The sequence below is a fragment of the Condylura cristata genome, unplaced genomic scaffold (genome assembly GCF_000260355.1).
Source record: "Condylura cristata isolate star-nosed mole 26May11 unplaced genomic scaffold, ConCri1.0 scaffold00028, whole genome shotgun sequence".
NCBI classification, from domain to species: Eukaryota; Metazoa; Chordata; class Mammalia; order Eulipotyphla; family Talpidae; genus Condylura; species Condylura cristata.
Window position 1 is genome coordinate 17,724,187 of NW_004567129.1, and position 26,813 is coordinate 17,750,999.

Below are 26,813 nucleotides of genomic sequence, written 5' to 3' on the forward strand. Positions count from 1 at the left end.
TTATAAAATCTCCCGCACCTTCAACCACCCTTCCTCAAGAAAGAAAAAAATCAACACTCGACACTTATTTTAGTACAAACATATCAGCAACGGAACATGTGAGCCGTTGCTGAGGGCAAAGATCTTTATTGAAGGGGGTGTGGGCAGGGGGTGAGGAAGGTTCCCCCGTTCCAGGAGGATGGGAACAGTCCTGGCTGTCCCTGACAGTGGGCTGTGCGGGGGTCTCTGGCCAGGCCACAGTCCAAGTGGGAAGACACCAGTTAGTCACAAAGTCACGGGAGCGCCACACAAGCCTAGCTGTAGGCCCAGTCACCACGTGGAGCCCGGGGCAGGTCCCTGCACATTCATTGTTAAACTATACAGGATGAGGCTGTACATGAGTTAATTACAAAAGTCATATTTACAAAAATCTGTACACACATTTGAAAAACTCACAAAATTTTCATCTATGTATCACAAGTTGCTAGACCAAAATATTAAAAATGGGATAAAATTATACATTTCTCTTCGCAATTCTTTTCAAAAGGATTAATATTTTTTAAAGCACATATGCTACTTCCTTAGTAAGACCCATGAAGAGACTGAGCAGCCCAGCTCTCCTTGGTCCCCAAGGCCTTGAGCCACGAACAGGCCCACCTAGGAGACCCTGCCCAGGGTTGGGGCAGGGGAGCTGGCCCACAGTGCAGAACACAATGCTGAGACACAACAGAAGAGGAAGATGTCTTTGGCTAAAACTTTGGCATTAAATAAAAGAGGCAGACGGGATGGAGACATGCAGCCCTGCCGGGCAGACCCTCTTGGAGGCTGGCTCCAAGATGGGGCCGGGGGTGTGTGGTAAGACCAGGTCCGGGCACGAGCCTGGATGGTAGAAAGCGGTGTTTCAGCCATTTGGGTGTACCTGCCGGGCCTGGCCGGGAGCGCGTGCGAGAAAGAAACAGGGAAGGGCGGGTGGGCCGCCGTGGCCACAGCCAGCTCATCAAGTAACTAAAGTGGATGTAGTGCAAAAGTCGCAACCAAGTACTATGGACATGCCACCTGCTTGCCGTAAGGGCCATGTGGCAATGTGGCGCCAAAGGCAGGACCTTGTCCTCTTCCCGGGTGCCTGTGTCCGCAGCCACAGAAGAGCCCCACGTTTTCCCAATGTGTGTGGGACCAGGGAGACAGAACCCTGCCTCTTTACATGTCAGGTGGAAGCTCCTGGGTCCGGGTATCAAGGCTCAGAGTTTGTGCTTCTCTTTGCAGTCTGTATTCTCTGTTGGCACCAGCAGGCTGAGGATGGACAGAGGAATATCTGGGCCTCTCACCTCACGGCAGAGCACCCAGCCTGAGCCCCACCTCAGAACATCACAGCAGCCCTTCAACACTGGCAAGGTGTCCAAGAAAACCCACAGGGTGGCACTTGGAGGCCCACTGAGCAGGATGCAACACAGTTCCAGGGGACAAGGGGCATGGGTGGTGATGTCCCTAGGGAAGCTCTGCTGTTCTCAGGTGGGCACCAGGCCTGGGGGGGCCATACAGGGTCACCGAGGCAATGTGGTTGTTCTGCATGACCTGGTGGGAGAAGACAGTGAGTCACACAGGAGCACAAGTGATACGGCGGAGCGGATGGCGGGACCCATTAAAGCCTCCTCTGGAATCAGAGGGGCTCCATGGAGAAGGGGCCTGAGGTGGAGTCTGAGCATGGGAGCAGAGACTGCGTGTGCAACACACCGGCACACACGCCGGACCGGGTGCCCCAACACCCCCCAACCCCTGTAGGGGTTCTGCCCCAGAGACCATCTTCCTGTTCTTCTTGGGGTACATAAAACTTCCCCATACCCATCTGCCCAGTTCTTTTGAACCTTCCGCTGAAGGTGTGGCATTCAGAAGGGTAAAGAGGGGCAGAGACTATTCTCCCAAGTCAGGGGAGTCTTTATAGCCACCACCCACACGATGTTCATCTTCATGGCATTCCAAGGCCCCCAACACCCCTGGGTGCCCTGTGGTTCCCTTCTCTGTATTTTCGTTTTCAGATGTAACTGTGGGATCTCCATTACTCTGTTAGCTTGATGGACAGAGGCTTAGCCTCTGTAACCCCAAACTTCCCCAACCCAGTTTCTTTTTCTTTTCTTTTTTAAAGATTTACTTATTTATTCATACAGAACTGGGGAGTAGGCCAGAGGTGAGATGATTCAGCAGAGACAGAGTGGGGAGCAGAACAGGCAGACAGCTGCTGGGAGTAATCACCCAGCAGGGAGTTGACCCTCTTTGTCTCTTTCAAATCACTTGCCCATCATTACCTAACAGCTCAGCCCCCAGGGTTTACCTCAAAGATCATCCTCTGAAGACCAAAGCAGAAAGTGGAGCCAAATGGGTTGGTGTTATTTGGGGAGGAGGACCTGAGGCAGGGAAAACCAGAATCAGAGGGGCAGACACACGGCCAGCCCCTTCCAGATCGGAGCACCGACCAGCGGCCTGTGCTGCAGCCTGCGTGCGGTGCGCAGGTGCGTGAGGTCCTCTGGAGCCAGCACAGCCGTGAGGCAGAGACAGACTGTGCACTGCACCAGGGTGGCGAGGAGGGGAGGCCCCAGGAAGCGTGGCGACTAGGTACGGGATGCTGACTGGCAGGCAGCAGCTTCCAAGGGGAGAAACGAGCCGACGACAGTTATCACAACTGCCTCACTTCCTAATTGCTAAGAGTGAGAGGGGCACCCCGTCTAGCAGTGGGGGGAGTTGTCCCCAGGGTGGGGGGCAGCCACCTTGATACAGGTAACGAACGAGAACAGCCACCCCAGTCCTACTGCCCCCCTCCGCCCCTGAGGAGGGAGTGGGAAGTATATTTAGAAGTGTCTGTACTTTCAAGTAATGCCTGCTGCTAGGCTTTGCTGTGCTTCCAGGCTGCGAGGAGCAGGATGGGCAGTCAGTGTCAGCAGCCTCCCAGTTACTTACCTGTGCAGGACAACAGGCTTCTCCACAGGGTGGCCCAGGAGCTCCTGGATATTGTCCCACTGCAAGAAGGACGGGGCAGCAGGGGGTTAGCAGGTACCTGACCACACTAATGACCAAAGAGGACAAGGGTCCCAGACTGCTGGCAGTTTCATGTTCACCTTATTTTCGGGGTGTGGCAGGTGGGAAAATAGGAGCTCACCTTGCTGTAAGTTGTGCAAGTTTCTGTCTGACCATCTGCATTTTCTGAAAAGAGAACACAGGGTGGTTGGAAGTTGCCCCCGTCTAGATTCAGCTCTATACCTGGTAGATGGCTCAGCCCACCTGTGACCCCAACCCTAGGAAGAATTCAGATCTGGCCACCCTTTGCACTGGGCTTAGAGTAAAGAGGTGGGTAGTCGGGTTGTTCTGGAGTCTCTGGGAGAGTAGAAGGTTGAAGGGAGCCAGTCAGGTGTGAACTGCAGTCAAGGCTGGGCTGGGAGCCCCTGGGTGATCTGTAGATAGGAAACTCCACTAGAGAGGTCAGTCATTCCACAGACACAGAAAAAGACTGTGCAGGTCTCCAGGAGACTAGAGACCAAGAATAATGCAGGCCCCAGAGTCAGAAGGTCAACCCAGAGATGAGGCTATGGGCAGAAGCAGCGGGTAAGGCTCCATCAGCCCTGCCAGTCGCGGCCACCCTCTGCTTGGAGCCCCGCCCCTTCTCACCGCGAGAGACTCCAAAACCCTCCCCTTATCCCGAGGACACCCGCTACTCACCTTTCTTTATGGCTAGTGGGATCTTGAACTCACAGCGGTGATAACTAGGGAAAGAAGGCAAATAGATATAGGCTGGGTTCTCTGGGAGATCTGATCACCCCTACAGCTGAGCCCTGCACCCCAGGAAAAACAGAATCAAACAGGCCTAAAGTCCTGAAGTAAAACTCAGTAAATGTTTAGTTCCCTTGAAATAGCAAGAATTCAGGTATAGAACATCCAAAGCCATAAGCTCTTTTTCCTGGTGATTTTTCAGCCCAAAGCTCACTTCTTAGAGGCAGGTAAAGGCATACTCACATATTAAAATTGTAATGCCCAGGGTAGTTGGTATGTAGGACAAACTTCTTCACTTTGTGTGTATTTGCGTCAAAGAGGATGTCCTGGGGTAGAGAAGAAGGATGACCAAGGAGGGCAAGTGACTGAGGCGGGACAGGGGCCTTTTCAAGGACGCTCTCTGTAGAAGTCAGCAACCCCTGGAACTCAAGTTCCAGCTTCTCCCCTGAATTTGATGCTGCCTGTTAAGCGATTCCTCCTGCCCCAACACCATGCCAGCTGTTCAGGCCTGTGACCCCAGGGTCATCCCTAATTTTACCCTCGACCAACAGCTTCACTACATCCTGTTGGGGCTGGCCTGTTCGTTCCATCTTCTCAGACACCTATCATCACTGGCCCCTGAACTCAAAACAGATCCAGCTTACAACAGTATCAGCCCTCCTGCCACCATCTCCGCGAGTTTATGCTCCACTGCCACTCCCTCACTACTCCAGGTTCCAGTCAGGTCTTTCCCACACAGGAAGATCCAATGCTGCTTTTCTCCCTTTTTGGAACCTACTTTTAAAAAAGATTTACTTTATGTCCCATAGCCCCCAGCTATTTCTCTCAAAAAAGAAGTCAAGAGATGGGAGTTAGCTGGGCCTGGTTCCCCGCTGCCAGGCATGGTCACAGCTGGACAGTGTGCTCAGAACACTGTCCAGTGCATCTTCTCTAGGGAATCACAACTTACCACGCCAAGAGTGAAGTAGTTAAAAAAGTAGTCATTGCACTTGGACGGAACTTGCTTATGAGGGGAAGGAGAGTGAATTTTCATCTGTTGGGACAAAAACAGCAAATTAAAATCTGCCCCCCTCAACAAAGTTCTTATATTAAAGTTTACAAAAAGTATTTCTCATGTAACATTAAGCTAGAGGGTAAGCAAGCTTGTCGGAGTCCCACTGCTGCTGCTGACCAACCTAACTGGCTGTGGCCGACCAAGGCCAGGTTCTGGTGTCCAGACAAGGCACTCTGACCAACAAGACTCAGAGAAAAGCTTTCTATTTACTTCTCCATCAGTTTAAACAGAAAAAGGTCTATGGGAAAACAGCAGTGTATCTTTATTTATTTAACATTGGTTACAAAAAATAAGAGACAGCCTCCATTCACTTTATAAATACATGTCCCCTACCTTGTCTTCTGACTTATAGAAGACCTTGTGTGGAGAGCCGAGCATACTAAGAACATCTTGGCAGGAATCACCAAAATACACTGAGCGCTCAAATACCCGCATCTTGGCATCTGCCAGCAGGCCAGGTCCACAACCTGCAGAGGACAGGGAGAAGTGTTCCACATCAGAGCCGGAGACCCTGTAGCCCTGTGCCATAGGCTGAGGGGATGCTGAGCGCATCAGGAGCGGTCTCTGCGCACAACAGAGCTATGGCATGAATTTCCCAAGCAGATAATTATACGACTGGGGTACAGTAAACAGCGCTAAGCTGTTCATACAAGCTGTTTTCCAACAAGATGCAAGAATTTATGTTCAAAGTTACCTCTCAACAGTAGCCCCTAAGGAGAGACTGGACTTAAAGGTTACTCTATAAAGAGCCAAGAGTGCAGCACCCATTAACTCACTCACTAATTCTATAAACACCCAAAAGACCACTATACTCAAAAGTGACAAGCCAGGTAAGTGCAAGGATGGATAAACCATTTGATCCGCCAAACATTCTATAACTGGGAGAATCTCTAATTTGAGTTTGATACATTTTAGAAGTGGTTCCAGTTAAACATACACACACAGAAGTGGTTGCAGAATTGTAATAAGACACACAAAGAGTAAATTTCCCCCCCATTTTGTGGGTGGGAAGACAAAGTGTTTTGCCCAAAATGAAATAAAGGAAGCTGAGATCACAATTCCTGGTACCACAACCAGACACTCCTTACTCTGCACTGTTGACACGGCTTTTATGTCCAACGATCCACTTATTAGACAAACATGACTCCAGTGACTGAAAATCTGAAATAGCGCACATATACACTGAGCAGCAAACAAAGGCCGTGTCTAAATTAGCCAAGCCTTGGAAAACGCACAGTTCACATTAATCTCTGTCCATTAAGTCCTGGAGCTTTGGGCAGTTTAGGTGACCTACAGGATCCATGAAAAGCCCTGTCAAGCCAGACTGCACACCGGTCTCCAGGTAGCAGGCCAAGGTAAATGTCCAAATGGGGCGAGAGGAAAGGGGTCCTCACTGGTGAGTTTTCTTGTCTCGCTCTGCCTAAAGCCTAGTCAAGTGCAGTTACCCTTAGTTCTAGGAGACTTTTAATTTCTGATTCCCTCGTGTCAGCCATTATATAAATTACTATGGGAAACCAGAGAGGTGAATTGACTTTCTGTATTAAAAGCATCACTGCAATCATACTCCACAAAGAAACAGATAGGAGAAATGGGTCAGGTAAGACAAGCTGCCACTTGGCTTGCTGGAGGGAACTCTCCATGAGCACTGGAGTGGCCAGCAACTCAGCAGACACTGACTTAAAATGTTTCCCCTACTGACCACGCGAGCAGTTAGGGTGGGAGTCAGAATTGGCGGGGAGCTCCAACCCCAGTAGGCTTTTCCGGTTGTCACCTGAGATAATTGTACCATCTTTCACAACCCTGCAATTTCAAGCAATGATTCTTCCTGAATGAGAAGATTCCAAATTATTTGACCTTTTAATTCTTTCAAAAACCAAATAAAGCTCAAGGGCATCTTTTTGGACACAAACTCCAACAGGATAGTCCTATCCTTTTAAGACCAAAAGTAGCTGAGAATGGCCAAGTACAAGAACATTACAAAATGAGGTATAGAGATCAGCTACTTCAGCTTTTTGTTGTTGTTGCTGTACAGTCATCAAAACTCTCAGCAGGGTGTGTGGTCAAACCACAATTCAAGAAATTCGTCCATCCAGCATACTCTGAGAACTGGGAATTAAGGGTAGAGAAGGGGGAGTGGAATATAGACTGCAGTCCACCAGCTGTATCTCCAGGAAACAGCCTGAAAGTCATAAAGTCACACAGGGACATGGAAGGCTGCCGTACACACTGAAGGAAGCAGTGCTCCTGTCATGTATTAGGATTTGCTAATAATAAGATCACATTTTATCCCTTCACAAAACTAAATGAAACCTTTAAGCATGAACGTTTGTTTTCCATGTTAATAATGGGGATTGGAATCCTCATTATTGTCCTTTGATAATCTAAAATCCCGCATGACTAGAGGATTCCAATCCCACCACTCCAAATCAGTAACTGACCTGCAGCAAGTAGGCGAAGTCGTAAACCTGAAGGTCCAGTTCCATCTCGAAGAACGTCTACACTCTCGGCATATACGTTGCCCAGGAAACAGCTCAGGGGCATCATGGGAGCCCTGGGGCAGGCATAGGATGAGTGGAGGTTTTGCTCCCCCCTTCCAGGGAGCCCAGGGCCTGAGCCTGGAGCTCAGCTCCCGCCCCCTCCCACATACTTGGTGTCCTGGAGGCTGTTTCCACTGTAGATGTACATTCGTTTCACAGTTGCTCCGTGGGGTATCTGGAGAGAAGCTAGACCATGGGCAAAATTGGGCTGCAAACACAGGTCCAAAGATTTACTAAGGATAAAAGATTCACTGCAGGCCATGTGGTTCAATCTCTGGCATTTCCCCAGCCCTCCTTCTAGTCTTTAAGAACTGGCCGAAGCTCCCAGTCAGACCTGGATCTGGATCAATAAACTCTCCCACCATCCACGCAAATTCATCTTTAATTTTATTTTGTTTTTCTTTCCTTGTTAGGTGAGAAAATGTAGATGCTTTCTTTAATAAAATATAAGCCTTACATAAAGCTATTATTTATTACCCTAAGGATGTTATTGCCTAAAGATGAATAAAACATTTTGCTAAAAGCAAAGATGATATACTCTTAAATTCTGGACCATGGAGAAAAATCACAATGATTAGGAGATTTAAAGCAAGGTACAACTGGCCTGGTCACTAAAATGACTTGGCTTCCTTCTGCAATGGGAAGTCTTTTTGTCTTAGAAATGCCAGTTTGGACTTTGATTTTACCGAACCCCACTGACGCTACTCCCCTTGGCCCTGAAGCTCGCAGAGAGGAGGAAGCCAGAGAATGGTTCCCATCCAGCCTCCCCCCGTGGCACTGTCTTATGGTCCATAGCACTGGGGCATTGGTGGAGGGAAAGCAAAGGACTAACCTCATACTTAGGAGCCTCAGCCCATGAGTCTAACTGGAAAGAGAAAGACAGTCCTCTGAAGTTGAGGTGGAAGAGCTGCTCAGCAGAGTTGTACACTGTGGAAGAGGGGGAAGAGAGCTGAGTGACACCAGGGGTGCGAACACACGTCAGCCTGCGGAGAAGTATGACAGCAACACTTCCCGTGTCTCGTTTCTAAACTGACCTACTAAGGAGGAGGAACTTCTCTTTACAACCAAGTACCAACACCCAAGGCCTACAGGAAACTAGTTTTAGGGGGCTGGAGCTAGAATGACACAGTGTTACCACTACGGGCTGCCCCTGCGGACCCAAGGGTGTGGATGAGCCTGGCTTACCTCCAGGATGGGTTGCACCGAAAGACTGGTCGATCTGCTCAATGGTGGGAGCTATGGCCTGAGAGTTAAAATGCACTCCACTGAAAAACAAAGTTATTTTTAAATTCTAGGCTCCACAGACTATGGGAGATGTGGCTGGAAGAGTTATTCCTAAACAGGCAGGTAAGCTTACTTCAAGAAGTTTTTAAGTAAGAGAAATTATGGAAGTGGTAACAAGTCAATTCTGAGGCTGCTACCCAGAATTTATTTTCTAGGGCATCCTACGACATTGTAGACACCAGGCAAAATTCAGAAAGAAACAAATTTTTAGACTTGGAGTGGCCATCAGAACAGACAGTGTTAATGTGTTTCCCCAATATAGCTACTTGCAGTTTGGCTTAAAAAGGATGAGCCAAAAAAAGGGTGATTTTAAAAAGGTGTACCCTAGTGAGGTAGCTCGCTTCCTTAATAGGCAGGCCAACTATTGATGTGAATGGTAGGTGGGTAGAAGGCTGGGTCCCAAGCAAATGGCAAAAAACTCAAGGAGTGGGCCTAAGAGTTAAAATGCACTACACTCAAACTCAAGGAGATAAGGCACTCATGACTTTAAAGAAAATGCTTAAAGATCAAAAACATACATATTTTTAATTAGTAGTATCACTGATTGTATCCTTCTTAACCCAGCAGGTACATTATTTCATTCCTCTGTTGAGAAAACGAACTCAATGCGGTTAAGGACTTGCCCAAAGGCACAGAAGTACAGTACACATTTGCTTGTCCAACCCTTGATCAGCAAGCGTTGCTGGGTCTACTCTAGAACTGGGCCCTTTCACATTCTCCCCAAGGGAAAGGGAAGCCTGTTAAAGAAACTTACCAAATGGAGTTCTCTAAGGACAAGTTTATTAGGAAAAGGAGAAGGAAAAAAGACACCTGTGCAGATACAGATGGGCAGTCTGGGAGGAGAGCTGCCCAATGGACTATTCTAGATGCTAACAGCACTTGCCACACAGGCACTCAGATATTTATGTACCATACTGGTCATTCCATTTTCACTTTAAAAAGCAGGTTTTGGCTGGCAAATAGTGATCTCTCTTTGGCATTCTCCTTAACACTTGCTTGGTGATTGATCTGGCTTGTTCTACCTCTGCTGTTCATGAAAACAGAGGCACGAAGAAGGCTGCGCATGGTTGGGCAGCTGTGACCCGGGGACAGTCAGATTCCCTGTAAGCAGAGGCCCTGCCTTGTCAGAGGGTTAATTAAGTCAATATACACAAAGTCAGTATGTTCCTAGTGAGGTTTCCTTCCTTCCTTCTCAGAAATTGAGCAGAGGCCAGAGGTTGCATCAGAAAATCATGACCCTAGGCTGTAATCCTGGAATTACTACGGCCAGGAGCCTTTATTAACTCAAAAAGGGTGGAAATAAAGTCCGTTTATACCAAGTCTGTGATATATATACCAACAGGGGAGAAAACTTACCAGTATTTTAACTTCACTTTAGTCAAGTCATATACTTCAATCACCTAAAAATAAAAATTAAACATTGAAGAGCTGCTGACATGCTTTAGTTGAAGAAAAAATTAACAAGACATTTATATAAAAAGGTGGGAAAATCTAGTCAAAATACCTCTGAATGGGCCTCCCTGGTGGTGCAAGGGGTTAAGTCTCAGCACTATCAAGCTAGCACCAGTCACTGCAGCATGAGTTCCATCCACGGCCAGGGAGCTGACCCCCATGGCACAGCAGACCTCTCCTGTCTCACCCGCTGCTCCCCTCAGCACTGTGCTCCACTAGAGCCACCCATTCTGCTCCCCACTGACTCTGGTGAATCCCTTCACCCCATCATACCCTCTGGCTTATACCCCAGTTCTTGTATGCACAAATAAATAAAAATAAATCTTAAAAAAAAAAATCCCTGAAGCACTGCACATTACATTTCCCCCTCAATGTTAAATTTGGAGGAAAACACATACTGTACACAACAAAGCCTCCCCTTCGCCAGTGGGCTGCTCAATACTCTGGACAGATGCTCTGGATCAGGTTATTTCTAATCTACAGCTGGCTGTACAGAAGACTGAACATACCATCCCTACAAAATCCCAAACAAACCTGCATCAAACACTCAAACTACCAGTGCTACCAAACCCTCAGTGGCGTCAAGGGCTTGGCAGCGAGCAGTGCTGCTGGCTCGTTGCAGCGGCACACACAGGATTGGCACAATGTCTCTTTGTCCTGACCATCTGGGCCTGAGCCTGAAAGGGGCCGTGGGGCACTGGGTGCAGGGGCATCACAGCACTGCCATAAACACTGAGACATAATTCACTCCTGGCCAGCACCGTTCCTAACTGCTCAGAGACCTTAACACTGAATAAGCTGGAAATTTCTTGTCTTTATCACAACTATGCTGCCTGTTGCAAAGAATCATTCGCTCTGCTGGGCCACCACAGCACTTCAATCAGCCCTTTCCCATACTGTTGGTGTGTGAAGTGTGTTAGGAACCCACTAAGAAAAGCCCCTTGGAGTATAGCTGATTCGTTTGCTCAGGGAATGTTCGCAACACATATCAGATGGGTCAGCCTGGCAACAAACTAGCTGCAGGGCAAATGTGAAACAAACTTGGAAGTATAAAAGAGGTGTCAAGAGAGGCCATACAGGAAGGAAAGGGGATTGCTACCATTCATAAAACATCTAATGTCTCCTTTAGAAAGCCTGGGCAAGGCAGCATACAATGCCAAACCAGCATGGTAGGGCTTTTTTTTTTAAAGATTTATTTATTTATGCATTACAGAATTGGGGTACAGGCCAGGGGTGCAAGGGTGAGGCAGAGTGGGGAGCAGATTAGGCAGATGTACTAAAATACACTGCTGAGGGGAGCAGTGGGCAGGACAGGAAAGATCTGCTGTGCCATGTGGGTCACCGCCCTGGCCAAGGATCCAACGCATGCTGCAGTGGCTGCTGAAAGCTTCACAGTGCTGAGACTTAACCCCTGTACCACCAGGGAGGGCCCCTCACTGGCAGAGGGCCTCACACCACAGCCAGAAAGAAGCCCTGCTTGTATAACAAAGAGAGGCTCTGCCCCATGACTGCTAATCCTTGGGCTGGCTGTTGACCAACCCCCAAGGACTTAGCACTCAACTTGTGGGGTTGGGTCTCCAAGGTGTTCTTCCTGTCAGTAAGGTCAGGCAACCTTACATACCAGAAGATGGTCAGCTATCCACCTGTCCACAGCCCAGACCAACACTTACAGGTACCTCAACCCCACCTGCCCAATGGGACAACAGTGGAAAGTGGAAAGAGTTAATCACAGCGTATAGAGTGGCAGTTGTGGAAAGTGAGCTAGCATCTACGTTGGGAGTCCTCGAGTCACCAAGAGAGCAGGTTCTAGCCCATGGAGTCTACTGGGCCATGGGGACAAACAGGGAAATCTATAAAGGCTAAGACTTCCCATTTTCTGGGCTGGAAAAGGCCTTGATTTCCTTAGAAGAGGAGACAGAGCAGCAGCTAAGCTAGGAAAAGGCAGGTGTTGGTAACACTGTGACCTGTGAAATATTTTTTTTAAGATTTATTTATTTATGCATCTATTTTATTTATTTACGCTGGGGTGCAGGCCAGAGAGGTGTGTGTGTGTATGTGGGAGGGAGGTTAAGAAGATTCACCAGATGGTGTGAGGAAAGGTAGATTTACTGAACTACACTGCTGAGGGGAGCAGCGGGCGGGCCAGGAGAGGTCTGCCGGCCATGTGGGTCAGCTCCCTGGCCGGGGATCAAGCTAGTGCTGCAGTGGTTGCCAGTAGCACCATAGCGCTGAGACAACCCTTTACGCCACCACAGGGGGCCCTGAAGCCTTATTCCAAAGTGGGGAGAAATTTCAGGAGACAGCATCAGGGAGAAGAGCATTCTGAAGCTCTTCAACTGAGGGGCAGGTAGATGTGTTAAGACAGAGCTGGTGCCAAGCAAGGTAAACTGAAGAATTGCTCCCCAACAGTTTCCAGAAGATCAGGAAAGGGCTTGACTTCTCTCTTCTTTTCTTTAACATTTTAAAAGGGCAGGTTTATTAGGAAAAAAAGACAAAGAAAGGCTCCAGCATAGGCAGGCAGGAAAGCTGTCTCCTCTCTTAAGGAGTACACAAATGCCAGAAGCAAAGGTTCTGTTTTACCCCCTTCCATTGAAACTGTACTTCCCATTTTTCACATTTCCACAGCGTGGGCTCACAATGTGTGCTCACACAGAAGTGTGTGTTTGCACTTTTTCCGTATCAAGTGACAGAGACTAAGTCATTTCCGTCCCCAGTGGCCATTCACCCGACTGATAATACAGGAATAAGTTTAGTGACAAGCAGACTGCTTATCCTCTGTCCTTCCATGGTCTCACTGGCAAAAGCGGTATTCCTAGATTTGTTAGTATTAAATAAAAAAACGGGATTCAATCATGGGGTTAACATGTCACCTTACCAAGTGTTCACTAAATATACATTGTAGATTCTATGGGGTGCCTACCCATTTCCTTTTGTTCTTCATTTAGTTTACTTTTAACTTTCCATTACTATGAAAAATACTTCTGTAATACTATAAGCAATTTTCAACACAACCCTCTCCTTAATTTTTTTGGGTTGTGTTTCTTGTTTGTTTTTTTTTTAAAGAGTTATTTATTTATGCATACATAACTGGGATACAGGCTAGAGGTGCAAAGGCAGAGGATTCACCAGAGACAGAGTGGGGAGCAGAACAGCGATGAAGTACACTGGTGAGGGGAGCAGTCGGCGAGACAGGAGAGGTCTTCTGAACCGTGTGGGGCACCTCCCTGGCTAGGGATTGAACTCATGCCACAGTGGCGATAGCTTGGCAGTGCTGAGACTGTAACCCCTGAGCCACCAGGGAGGCCCTGGGTTATGTTTCTTAAAGTGGATTTGCCAAGCCAAAGGCAAGTAACTCTTTGTAAAACTATTTCCAGATTACTTCTCCCCCATTTTGTGATGAAGCCACACTGACCATAGGATGACTGAGTCCATAAGGTGAGGCAAGTCAGAGGGCAGAATGTTCACACTGAGGCCCTCCCTGGTGGCACAGTGGGTCAAAGTGCAGCAGTGCAAGCTAGCCACAGCTGCCTCAGTGTGAGTTTGATCCCCAGCCCCAGAAATGGTGATCCACAAGGCACAGCAGACCTCTTCTGTCTTGCCCACTGCTCCCCTCACCAGTATACTTCACAATCTACCTGTTCTGCTCCCCACTCTGTCTCTAGTGAATCCTCTCACCACATATGCACCTCTGGCCTGTACCTCAGTTCTGTATGCATAAATAAATAAATTTTTAATGAAAAAAAGAGAATGTTCATATTCACCTTTTTTTTTTTTTAAAGTCATGTCTTTACTAAAGGCTGCAGAATATTCTGACATAAAGCCTTCCATGTACTATGGCTGAAAACAGTGAGCACTGTGGAGCTGGGAATCAGTGGGTGCTATGCAGATCTGGGTGAGGCAGGATGAAGAGACAGGAGGGGCCCAAACCCTGCCTTATTAGCTGCCAATCAAACCCTGCTTAAAAAACAAAAACAAAAAAAACCCCCACAAATAAGGAATTCTCATCCCATGTGCATATCCTTTGCTCATGCTCTGTCCTGACTCCTCAGTAGCTCATTCGAGAACTAGAAGGTATGTGTTTTGGAATGGCAACCTCAGAACCTAGCCGTGCCACATTTAGCCTTGTGACTCTGAGCAATGAGGCTGGTGTCACATGACTAACCTGTGAAGCCCAGGCATTTGTAAATAGTATATTAAAAACATCCTGGACTTAAACAGGTGCCAATTAAGACAACCATCCACACCAGCAAGTTATTTACTTAAATTTCCTAAAAGGGGTTAAAGAAGCGACTCACTGCTAGCAGTGTTAAGGCCAACCCCCAGCATTTCAGAAGAACAGCTCCTTTTTTCACCTTCCAAGTCATTGTTTGGCCTAAGAATCAAGTAAAACGACAAGATACATAAACCTGGTCCCACTTTTAGTACCTTTTAACGGCTCAGGATAATTTATGCTAAATATTTAGTTTCTGTCTTGTTTTTGTTGTTGGAATGAAAGCCCCTTTCTCATGGTTGTTCCTGGTACTAAAGTCTGTGCCAGCCTTTTTCCAACCATCCACTCCACTCCCCCCAAATTCCCTCTTTTCAGAGGAATAAACGTAGCACATAGCTTCAGTCTCCCACATCATCGTGGTATCCGAATCACAGAAAACTATTCCAACTTAGAGGAGTTTCAGAAACATCGCACAGCACATATAAATCAGACTGGCATGAAGTTTAGTTGTCATTTATATTTACCTTTAGTCTCTGATTGAAAGCATCAAACAGTAGTTTGATCCCGTCCTGAGTCAGGTTAAGGATGAGGTCATGGCTTAGAGGAGACTACAAACAAAAATGAAACACATTCTGAACAACTAATTTACTAGCCATTAACTATAGAGAGCCTTAAAACACAAGCACAGCGCACATGGATATTTAGGCGCGGGCAGCTCTTCCTTCCATCCCCACAGCTAAGCTTGGAAGCCAGAAAGAAAATGCTGCAAGCAGGTGCAGTGTCCTTTACTTCCAGCCCACAGTAGCTGCCTCACAGTATTGGCTGATGGGCCTCTCTCTTCCGCGCTTTAAAACTGGGGGAAAAGGCCAAAGCTATTTGAGATATATAAGCCAAGTCCTTTTGAGGGTCCAGGGCCCACATCTGCGGCAAGGCTTACTGATGTCAAATCTACACTAGGAACCAAACTCAACAGGTAATCGTGAACCCCTGTCAAGCAACACATTTTATTCTTTGTTTTGGGTCATATTCCAGGCCACAGGAGTAGCTTGTGATGACACTTTTACTCCTTCCTTTACTCCCCCCACCATCCCATATCACACATGCTTCTTTTTTGAAAAGCCAAAGTTTTATTTCTACATCTGTTCCCAACCCCAGTCACAGTGGGACACAGAACACAGGGCCCTGAGTAGCACTGATGGACCTTCAATGACTCTCAAAGTATCTCTGAGTGCTAGTTTCTTGAAGAGAACACCACCATCACTTCCCTCCAGGGTTGCTATGAGGACAGAGAGCCTAGGTCAGAAAGCACCACATACAGCACTAGAGTATACAGCACTCTTTCCTCCTGTCTGCTCCAATGTATGATTCAAGAAACCAACCTCTGAAGATTCCACAGCCTGGAACCAGGTTGTTCAAAAGCAGAAGCTAAATACCACTATCTAAAAACCTTGTCCCTTCTTAAAACTGGCACAGCTCTCAAAAGGGTTTAGAGAAGTCCCTTTAGAGAATTTCTCAAGACGAGCACAGTGAATGACAGTTGTGTGGCAGTCAGGGGTAGAGAGAGGGGCTGCTAAGTGAGCTCAATGGGGAAATGTTCCCCAAAAAGCTTAATGGAATTAGCTCATATTGTTTGTCTATTCACCCCAATGATCTTTACAAAGTACCAAGCAGGTAGCACTATCATGTTGTAATTTTCCAGTTGGTCTGTGTAGATGTCTAGAAACCATTAGGATTCAAGGAAGAGAACAGAATAATGAAATCAACACATGACACACAGTTCTATTTCTAAGAGCCATCTCATGGCAGTAAGCAAGATGAGGCAACATTTTATCATCTTTCAAGATCCTTGCTTGGGGGAGGAATGCTGGAAGCCTCTGGATTTTCTTACACTCTCCCAAGATCTAATCATTTTTTTCCCCTGGCATCGTTACAATTCAGGACACAACTAAGCAATTTCAGAAGCAAGCAAATATTCCTCATGGTCGATATCTTATTAGTACTTTAGATCTCTAGAACTAAAATATATATAGCATGTGATATTTAAGCCCAACACTATGAAGTTCTCCATATGAAACAATTCAATAAAGCTGTCTGCTACTAATTGTTAATATTTTCCCCTCTAAGATGGGACCTACTTGATATGCACATCTAATTTCCAAGGTGTGATTTGCTACAGACAAAAAATATTTCTGAAGCATTTAATGGGACCAAACCATTTTCTGTAATTGATGGAAAACATGGAGACAAAAAGAACTGGAAGAAAGACAGTCGTGAACAGCACCCACATTTGAGAGGTACCACATCAGAGCTCTGAAACCATCTTCTCTTGATCCTCGTCAAAAGATTATTCTAAAGGAACTATATCCATATTAAAGACAAAGAACCAGACAGGTTTTGAACTTGCAGTTAAGAAATGGGAAGAGCAGGAATCTGAACCAAGGCCTAGACTCAAAAACTATGTTTTCTAACTGATTCCAGTTCTCAGAAGATATGAGGGGAAAAGAGCTTAATACTAAATAAAATGTCTGTTTTTACCCAAATAACAGAACAACAGACAACAAAGATAGCAATATATATAAAAACAAAAAATGAAAAAAACTCGATTTAAAAAAATTGGTTGAGAGTTCAAAGTCTGCCTAACCTGGGGTGCATGAATTTGATTTAACTGAATGCTGAATATGTAGGTAGGCACGTACCTACACACTCAAGACGCAAGCCCGTTTTCCCCGTTTCAACATTATCATCCTTCGCTGGCATTCAGGAACCCCTGCTTACTACTCTGAATACTCCTTCTGTGGGAGGCACTACAAGAAATCCAAGCCCTTACTTGGAGATTAAGCATTTTTTGGCTCAGAGGACCCTTCACACTGGCCCTCAGTAGGCCCCTAGGGGGACACAGTACTGCAAATTGTAACCTCTGGCTTAACTCTGACTCTGTCCTACCTCTAATCTACAACATTCTTCATGTCAAGTATAAACTGTTACTTGCTTTAGAACAAAGAAGAAATAGAACTAAGAACCTCCAGCAGGCACTTACAGGTTCTGAGCAAGCTCCCGCAGACACCCGTGGCCAGAGCAGGCTCTACACTATTCCCTGAGGCTGCGACACACAGGGTCCACAAAGTCCGCTCCATATGGCATGACACGGTGTGTGTCACAGAGGAACCACAGGTTTCAAGTGGAAGAGAGATGGCATTTTAGAAAAGACTCCTCTTCCTAAACGTCTATAAAATAATCTCTAATTTAATAAAACAAATATGAAAAAGCTATGAGATTAAAAAAGTCCTTTCCTGGAGTTAACCTAAAACATACTCTTTTTGGAAATGAAAAAGATCTTTCCAAGGACATGGTGTATTTACACAATAGGGGTTAATTCCTGGAATAACTGACTTGTATTTAATAGAGAGCGCCATAAATCAAACAAACAAAAAGGGAAAGTAAGTCCACTAATAGGGAAGAAATATTTTGCAATTTCCAAGTATCAGATCAATCTCACTAAAGGGCCAAGTTATACCTGCTGCTTTTCAAGTCTGGCATGCTCTGTTAGCCAGAAGTTAGCTAGCTGAATACAAACCAAAACAGTCAACAAACCAGGAAAGACTATTTTAGATGCAAAGTGGAAGGCAAGCATGTGAAGACCACAGAGTACGCCTGAGATGACTACCCACTGCAAAGCCCCTGGTTTAAAGTCAGCAAATAAATCAAACAGAAACGAAAAAACAAGTTCAGTTATTATTGTTCTTTCAAACACTAAATTTGAGACCAATTTCAGGCTTTAAAAAAAATAAAAAAGTAGTCACCTAGTACTGGGGTGCCTTCCATTTGTACATATCGACCTAGTAATCTCTGCCAGTCAGCTTTTGCTATAATATCAATCTCTGTGAGGTGACTCACTGAAGAGGGATGCTATTTTAGTAAACAAATCAGCTACCACCACTTACCTGTTCACTGTAGAGAACCTGGACATTTTTGACAATGCGACAGTGTTTCTGAAGAATGGCTACTGCCTGAGCCAGTGGCATACCTGAAATAAAGCAGGACACCTCTGTGGTTACTTGGGTGAGGCATCATTAGCTCTTAGAGTAAAGTCCTGGATAGGAGCAGGGGCCTCTAAGGCTGTTTACAGACATCTGAGTAAGTACAAGTTGAGTAAGCAGGAAGAGCTAGAATCAGTGAGCAGCAAGCACTAAGGGAGCAGCTGGATGAGGTCAGGGGAAGGAGTGAATACGCCAAAGGCCTCCAGGAGGTGGGCACTTCTGTCTGGACCCCAAAGCAGGCAGAGGGCTTGGAGAACAGAGTCTGCACAGACCAATGACAGAGTGAGGAAAGCACAGGTGACTGGATCTCTGGTTCTCACTTTGCCATGGACTACATGTGACCTGGGGCAGGTTCCCCCTCTCTCCTCTGGCATGTCTCCTCATCTCTTACTTGAGTATGCAGGAGCACATGACTTTTTTTTTTTTAATTTATTTATGCTTACAGAACTGCTGGGGTACAGGCCAGAGGTATGGTGGGTGAGAGGATTCATCAGAGACAGACTGGGGAGCAGAACAGGCAGATCTACTGAAGAACACTGCTGAGGGGAGCAGCAGGCGGGTCAGGAGAGGTCTGCTGTGCCATATGGGTCAGCTCCCTGGAGGGGGATCATACTCGTGCTGCAGTGGCTTTAGAGAGCTTCATAATGCAGTGCTTTTAACCAGTTGTACCACCAAGAAAAGCCCCCACATGACTTTTAAAAAGTTAAAAATCATAAGTGTACCTCCTAGGGATTTTGCTGGATCAACCCAGAAAATATCCTCGAACCCTTAATAGCTGGTTTTTGACTCATAGATTGGTATGTGTCCCCATTTTAAAGAATCCAAATCCTAAGGACATCTCAAAAAGACTTCAGGGACACACAAGGAATACCAACAAGTATGCAATCAGAGTCTGTTAAATTTCAAGCAAGAAGAAACATACAGAGACAATGCAAATAAAGACACACAGCTCCTTGAGCACAGGCATAGTGTATCTGTGCTACTGACGAGTCCCTAGAGCCCCGAAGTGAGCACAGGGCTGACCACATCGTGACTGCTGAGTAAATGTGTTCAGTTGGATGATGGGGCCGGTGATGACAACAGAGGAGGAAGAGGCCCTGGACCATCATAAGATCTCAGAGCAGCAAGTGGCTTACATTCAAGATCAGTTTACTTCCAATTCAAAGAGGTGATTTGCAGAAGAGAACTTAAACATGGATTAAAAGGTTAAATACTACTGGCCCATCTACACTTAAACAGCAGTACAATTTCTGCCTTCATTGGATTGTCCAGTCTATGATTTGAAGAAAGTTGAAGGGAGCCAGTACCCCAGTCAGCCTTGACAGTACTGAGTCTCATATAGTTGAGGCTTAATATATACTTTTTGAAAATATGAATAAAGCATCACCAGCTTTGTCTTTCCTGAAATGGTGGAGTATCTATGTTGTCTCTCCTAGAGAAAATGGGCAAACACCCACAACGAGAAAACAGATAAGCTCAGTTAGGTGCCAAGAAAGAGAAGGCCACGGGGTTTCTCTGACCTACATGGCACAAGTCAGTTTCTAAAGGGAGGGTTATTTTTCTACCTAACCACATCAAATTCCTAGTCTTGGAAACTTGGGATCCTGAGTCATGCAGGCAGAAGCCCACCTGCAGGAGATAAAGCAGTCCTCACAGGTGCTGATAAAGGAAGGCTATACAGGGCCTCTAAACAGCACAAAGCAAATGTATGATAAATAGGAGCACTGTCCCAGTTCCAACTGTTCCCAGTTACCTAACTCCAAAGAATGTGGAATGTACGGCCAGCCTTCCAAACTGGACAGATCTCACCATATGTCTATTTTATAATCCTCCAATGGCTTCCTATTACAAGGAATAAAGCCCAAATAATGTGCTATCTCACCTACAGGACCTGAATATTCTGGGCCTTATTTACCTTTGACCTTTTCCCCTCTATTTATTGTGTTTCCTCTTGTTACTAGCTCACATCAAATTCTCTGCTACTCTAGGTCTTTGCTCTTGAAACTACCGGAATATTCTTCAAGTAGATAGTTCTTTTTTATTCTTTTTTTTACCAGCTCTACAGGCTGATAAAAAGTTGACAGATGAAAGTGACCTTTTCAGGGTCTCCCTGGAGGTACAAGGGGTTAAGTCTCAGCATATGAAGCTATCCGCAGCCACTGCAGCAAGAGTTCGATCCTCAGCCAGGGAGCTGACCACATGGCCCAGCAGACCTCTCCTGTCTTACCCACTGCTCCCCTGGGCGGTGTAGTTCAGTAGATCTACCTGTTCTGTTCCCACTCTGTCTCTTGTGAATCCTCTCCCCTCCCCTACCTCTGGCTTACACCCCAGCTCTTGTACATATCCAGAAATAAATCTTTAAATTAAAACAAAGTAACCTTTTCAATCTGGGTCTTACTTAACACCGCCAATATCTACCCATTCATTCAAGCCAGAAATCTAGATTCTTTCTCATCCTGCACCTTTCCAAAACCAGTCTCTCCAAACATTCTTCCTACATCATGCCCAGAACACACCTTACAAATCAATATCATCTTTGTCATTGAACCTCAACAGTCCTTAACAATGTCCTACGAGCCTACTACCAAAGAGAACTGGGGCTCTGGGGAACTACTTTTTTTTTTCTTTCCCTAGTATATTATTCTTTACTTAAAATACTAATTTGCTTACAGTTCCCTATATACACACCACCTGTTCTGCACCCCCACTTTTAACTTAGCTAGAAGACTTAAGTCTATGAAGACTGTAAAGTTAAGAAACTAGGAGGTAGACTTCTGATAGAGTATTCCTGATGCTTGCTGGCTCCAGAGATTGAAGTATCAGCTCCTGCAGGTTGACAAGAAGTCTTCCCTAAACACCCGGGTCAGATCAAGTCCCATTCCCCCTTCTACAGCATCTTACATAACCTCTACACCTCATAATAAAATCTAATCCTTCCCTCTCTCTTCATGACATGAGATCATGTGTTATGCAATTTTTCAATATTTGTAAGCAGAGTCTGCAGAAGTACATGCTGTCTTAAGCAGAGCCATCAGTATCTCTTAAATAAACTCAGAGAAAGCTATCTCCTTTAAATCTACCTACTGTGGCGTTTTCAAAATTAACTTAAAAATGTCAGAGACAAGCCCCCACATCAACACATTTTGCAAGTCTCATTGAAACACTTCAAATCGGCACTGTCTGCTCCGCCACTGGTCAAGTCATTGGTAGTGTTCTCAGGGATTCCTCTTGGCCTAGGTTTGTCTGGCTCTATGTTGTTGGCATTTCCTTAAACTCCCAGGGTTACACAAAGGATGGGAAGGTAGCCAAGAAGTTGGATGCAGCTTACCATTGTGATGCCAAGCAGATGATGGCCAAGTCTAAATACATCTGTATTTGCACAGATTCCAAAAAGAAACCTGGACACAATGTTAAGACATCTTCAGAAGGGCAGAGTAGTGGAAGCAGAAAATCCCTCAGCTGTTTCTGAGTATGTTCCTCATCCGGCAAATGAAAATTACCTTACCGAGCTATGAACTTGAATTAAGCACTGGCTCTCTAGCCTGGGACTGTAATTCTACAGAAGAGATTCACTTCTGTAGACCTCGCCCTACTCATAGGATTCAACTGCAGTTTAAATGTGTTGGGAACTGGAGAAGATTGACAGGGGGAAAAAAATAACTTATTTTTTCAAGCCTTGAGAAATTAAATGACCACCATTTCTTAGACGCTATTTTAAAATGCAGACTTTTAAGACTGACAAAGGAATAACCAAATCTCAGGTTCCCCCCGGAAGACTCCCTTGAAGTTTAATTTCATTCCCAATGTACAGAAATGCCTTTTTCCCCCTTAAGGTTTTGGTTGCTAGTTAGACAGTTTGAAAAAAGTACTCAAACCTGTGATTCCTGGAAACTGGCAAAGTTAGGAGTAGGACTTGAAGTATCAAAGCAACAGGTGACAGGGTCTCCCTGATGGTGCAAGGGGTTAAGTCTCAGTACTATGAAGCTCTCTGCAGCCACTACAGTATGAGTTCAATCCTGGCCAGGGTGGTGACCCACATGGAGCAGCAGACCTCTCTTGCCTCACCGGCTGCTCACCTCTGCAGTGTATTTCAGTAGATCTGCCTGTTCTGCTCCCTACTCTGTCTCTGATGAATCTTCTCACCCCCCACACCTCTGGCCTACACCCCACTTCTTGTATGCATAAATAAATAAAACTTTTTAAAAACACACACACAAAACAAAACCAGAGTTGTCAGAAACCTTGCTCTCCCTCCCTGGGTTTGTTTTGTTTTGTTTTGTTTTTTGGTTAAATCCTGGCCTCAACTGACACTAATCACTACTCTTGGTCAAGAGACTACCTCAGAAAATCCACAACTTGGTTGCATCATCAAGCACAGTTTGAAGCTATGGTTGTGGTTCTCTGCCCTGTGAAGTCTTGATTGAGAACAAAAGGTCTCACGGGTAGGGGAGGCTGTATCCTAACTAGAGGCCCAATAGCATCAGCATGATGAATGTGTCTGGAAGCAAAGATATCACCAGCCTCCCAACCAAGTTCTTGGTCCAAGTTATGAGAAAAGTTGGCTAAGACCCGTCTCAATAAAAGTGGCTGCTACAACTCAGAAATCTTGTAGTTGGCTCAGTTTATGGAGACACCCAGCACTAGCAGAGCCCTACCAACAATCTGTTCTGTCCTTTTCTCACCTACCCTGTCTTCATAGACAGTCTTCCAGAGTCAAGGGTAAGCCATAGCCCAGTGGAGCAGCTGACTCAGTCCAGCCGCCCAAATTAGCGTGATAAAAGTTCAGGACTGTACAAACAAACAGCATCAACACCTGCTCCCCACCCCCTTCCCCTAGTGCTAGAACATCAAAGTAAACACACACTGGGGTTACTGAATGTTACTTGTGCACATAAAGGTAGTGACATTGGGGAGGAGGGAAACTGGTCAACAAGCCCGAAACAACCAAACTGCATTTTCTATAAGCTGAATGTTAATTTCCCTGAACTCCCATACCTCATGCTACCTCTAAGGCCCATAACTGAGGTCTGCGTTTAAGATTACACCACAAAGCCACAACAGTCAAACGGGGAGGAAACAAGTCACAAGTTCCTTTAACACACAAGCTCTCCTCACTGCCTAGACGAGGTGCCGACATCCGATTCTGAGAAGAGACAGTACTGCGATGATTAAGGGTGTCAGTCACCTCTTAGCTATTTGGTTCGCACACTGGAAATAATAACAAGAGATCTGACCCTCAGACGCCAAGGCGGGTGCACTGGAGAACACTACGCACAACTGAGGAGGAACAGGCCTCAGAGAAGTGTTTGGGGTGTGTCAGCCATTGTTATTATTACGACTATAGTACCAGTGCCCGGAAGGGGCCCTACTGAAGCCCGAGGCGAGGGCGTGAAGACCCGGCAGAGCGACCGACAGGCGGGTCGGGCCGGTCGGAGCGGGTATCTGGTGCCTGGAGCCCAAATCCGGGAGCCACGGGCGCAGGGGCGTCAGGGCGCAGAGATCAGACGCGGGAAGGGCCTGGAGGGAAGCAAGGTCCAGAGAGATCAGGACCCCATACTCACCCAGCGTGAATTCCCATTGCTCGTTCCCCAGAGAGCGCTCGGGCACCACCTCCAGATCCAGCATTGGTTCGGCTCGCCGGGCCGAGGCGGCCTCCCTGCGGCAGCGCAGACGCGACCCGAGCTGAGGAGACAAAGCAGCGACTGATCTACGCGCCCGCCGGCCCGCGGCGGCCCTGCTCTCACCTCCTCCCGAGTCACCGGCGGCAGCGGCCCAGCACCACACCTCAACTCACCTCACCTCACCGGCGGCAGCGGCGGCGACAGGGGCAGCGGCGGCAGCAAAAGCGTCTGCAGCAAAACTGGCGTGCCCGGCCGTAAAGCGTGGCGGGGGCGGGGCGAGGGCGGGTTTCCATCGCGGAGGGCGGAGCCGAGCGGACCGCGCACGCGCACTCTCCGCACCCGCGGCGGAGACCCGGCGGCGAGGCTGAAGCAAGCTGCGCTGCGGTCGAGGAGGGCGGGCGCTGTAGGCGCGAGCAGGTCGGTGTTCCGTGAAGCCCGACGGCTGCACACCACACTGCACGTGTTTCCCACGCCTACACAAGGGTGTGTACACCACACAGCACACATTTCTGACACGGCTACACAGCCCTAGTCTGCTGTCTACACCGAAGTCCCACTCATTCACCGGGACAAAAGGCGAATTTGGGGGGGCCCCCCCGCAACAGCAAGTAGGGAGAACTGGAGTCTCCAAGCCCTGTCCCCCACCCCCACCCCCGGACCTCGGCTGGGGCCGCGACTGACTTCGCGCAAGCTGCAACTAGAGTTTCCTGAAATGACTCGTTTCCTACCCACTGGCCTTTGGAGTCTGAGTTGAAATGAATGAGCGATGTGCTCGAGTTGACTGTTGGGGCACAGAGTGGGGAGAAGTGGGAGAGGACTGGGTGGAAGGAGGGCGTAGGCCTGGCCTGTTAGAAACGTCGGGATGTGCGCAGTCCCTCACCCCTATTCCCTCGCTGACAGCAGCTCACAGTCCAACAGCTTCGTGGTCAGAGCTTTTAGGTCTTGACCAAACCTCTGGTGGGTTTTGTGCCTCAGTTTCCTCACCTAGAAGTTGTGGGGCGGGCTCCTTTAGCTTGTTGGGCTTCTTTGAGCCTCTGCTCTGAGACACTAAAATGAAAAGACAGGCTTCCTCTGAAGCCCAGCCTTCGCGGAAGCGGCCTGGGAGACTCACGGCCACCCTGAGATGGGAGAGTAGGCCTCACTTTACCGGAGGAAAAAAGGAGTCCCAGGGAGGTTAAAGGCCAGGTGGCAGGACCCAGGGGCTTGCTATTACCTTGTTTAGCAAGAGAACAACATTCCGTGTTCTCACACTGGCTTGGTAGTTTAACTTGTAATTTGGAAGGCTTAAAATTCCGGCACAGCTCTGGGCATTAAAACAAAATGGAGAAGCATGATATTGCCCCAAAATGGGGCTGAGCCACTGAGCCTTCCATTTGTAGGGAAGTAGTTAACTAAACTGATGTGTGTAATAGGATATACTCTTAACTTTTTTTTTTTTTTTTTTGCTTACAACAGCAATCATTTAATATCTCATCGTCTGTGGGCTGATTGGTTCAGCTGAGTAGTTCTTGTTTTTCTCACTTCGATTCTTTATGTGGTTGTGGACAGATGGTTACTGGGACTGGAGTGATCTGGGGCTCTGGTGTAATGTTGGCTTCTTTCCTTTTCATCAGTCACAGAGACTCTCCTCCTGTGACTTGTTCCTTTGGTCCTCGCTAATTGAGCTTTCCAGGAGGGTAATTGGATTTCCTCACAGTGGCTCAGGAACTTGGTATTTTTGCTATTGCTCTTCGGAGTTGATGAGAGACTTGCACTTCCTCACTGTCTTGAAGTACATTATGATCTCAGTTCACAGCAATCTCCTTGGGAAAGTCCTGGAACTCTAGAGCTAGGACAGAGTGTAAGAATCTTCCTATGACCAATTATTATTATTTCTTAAAGATTTATTTATTTATGCATACAGAAACTGGGGTACAGGCGAGAAGTGCAGGGGAGGTGAGTGGATTCACCAGAGACAGAGTGGAGAGCAGAACAGGCATATCGATGAAGTACTTTGCTGATGGGAGCAGCAGGCGGATTAGGAGAGGCCTGCAGAGCCATGTGGATCACCTCCGGGGCTGTGGATCAAACTCACATTGAAGCAGCGGCTGCAGTTCGCTTGCAGTGTTGAGCTGTCACCTGTTGTGCCAACAGGGAGGGCCCCTCAATTATTATTTTTATGGTTGTTTTTAAGGGAGAAGGTAATTCCAGTCTCTCTTCTGCTGTTGTTGTGAGTGGAGTCCCAGGATATGCTTTTTAAAATATATATTTATAAGAACTGGGTGTGGGCCAGAGGTGCAGAGGATGAGAGGATACACCAGAGACAGTGGGGAGCAGAGTAGGCAGATCCACTGAAATAGACTGCTGAGGGGAGCTGCAGGTGAGACAGGTGAGTTCTGAGGCCTGTTGAGCCATGTGGCTTAGTTCCCTGGCTGGGGATCAAATTAAGGCTGCAGTGGCTAGGCAGTAGTTTGATAGTGCTGACACTTTAACCCCTGCACCACCAGGGAGGCCTCCAGGATATGCTTTTAAAATAAAGTATGGGCCTTCCCTAGTGGCCCAACAAGTTAAAGCACAGCCTTGCAGGGGTAGCCATGGGCTGCATTGCAGACCTCTCCTGAACCCACCCAATGCTCCCCTCAGCAGTATACTTTATCTGTCTATTCTGCTCCCCACTCTGTCTCTGGTAAATTCTGTCACAGCCTTTGCATCTCTGGCCTATACCCCAGTTCTGTATGCATAAATAAATAAATCCTTTAAAAAAAAAAGTATGTTCCTATGTGCTGTGGAAAGAACTTTAAGAAAATGAATGACTCTCCTCCTCCCCCCCCTTATAAAAACAGAAATTAGAAACATTGGCCGTACCAAAAAGGGAAACTTTTTTTTTTTAAGATTTATTTATTT

The 26,813-nt window shown here is 46.8% G+C and overlaps 1 protein-coding gene across 1 annotated transcript; it reads right to left on the reverse strand.

Moving 5' to 3' along the window:
* Positions 1-73: 73 nt before the first annotated feature.
* LOC101637479 (chromosome unknown open reading frame, human C16orf70) lies at positions 74-24,186 on the reverse strand. Its single transcript, XM_004690488.2, has 17 exons — positions 24,104-24,186; positions 23,871-23,991; positions 18,214-18,296; positions 14,797-14,880; positions 9,967-10,010; positions 8,512-8,591; positions 8,159-8,253; positions 7,437-7,534; positions 7,228-7,340; positions 5,123-5,256; positions 4,685-4,768; positions 3,979-4,061; positions 3,685-3,728; positions 3,128-3,171; positions 2,929-2,987; positions 2,306-2,378; positions 74-1,551 (listed from the first exon to the last, which is right to left on the reverse strand). Exons 2-17 carry the CDS (start codon positions 23,932-23,934, stop codon positions 1,465-1,467), a joined length of 1,269 nt encoding a protein of 422 aa, XP_004690545.1. The 5' UTR covers positions 23,935-23,991; positions 24,104-24,186; the 3' UTR covers positions 74-1,464.
* Between the last annotated feature and the right edge of the window lie 2,627 nt (positions 24,187-26,813).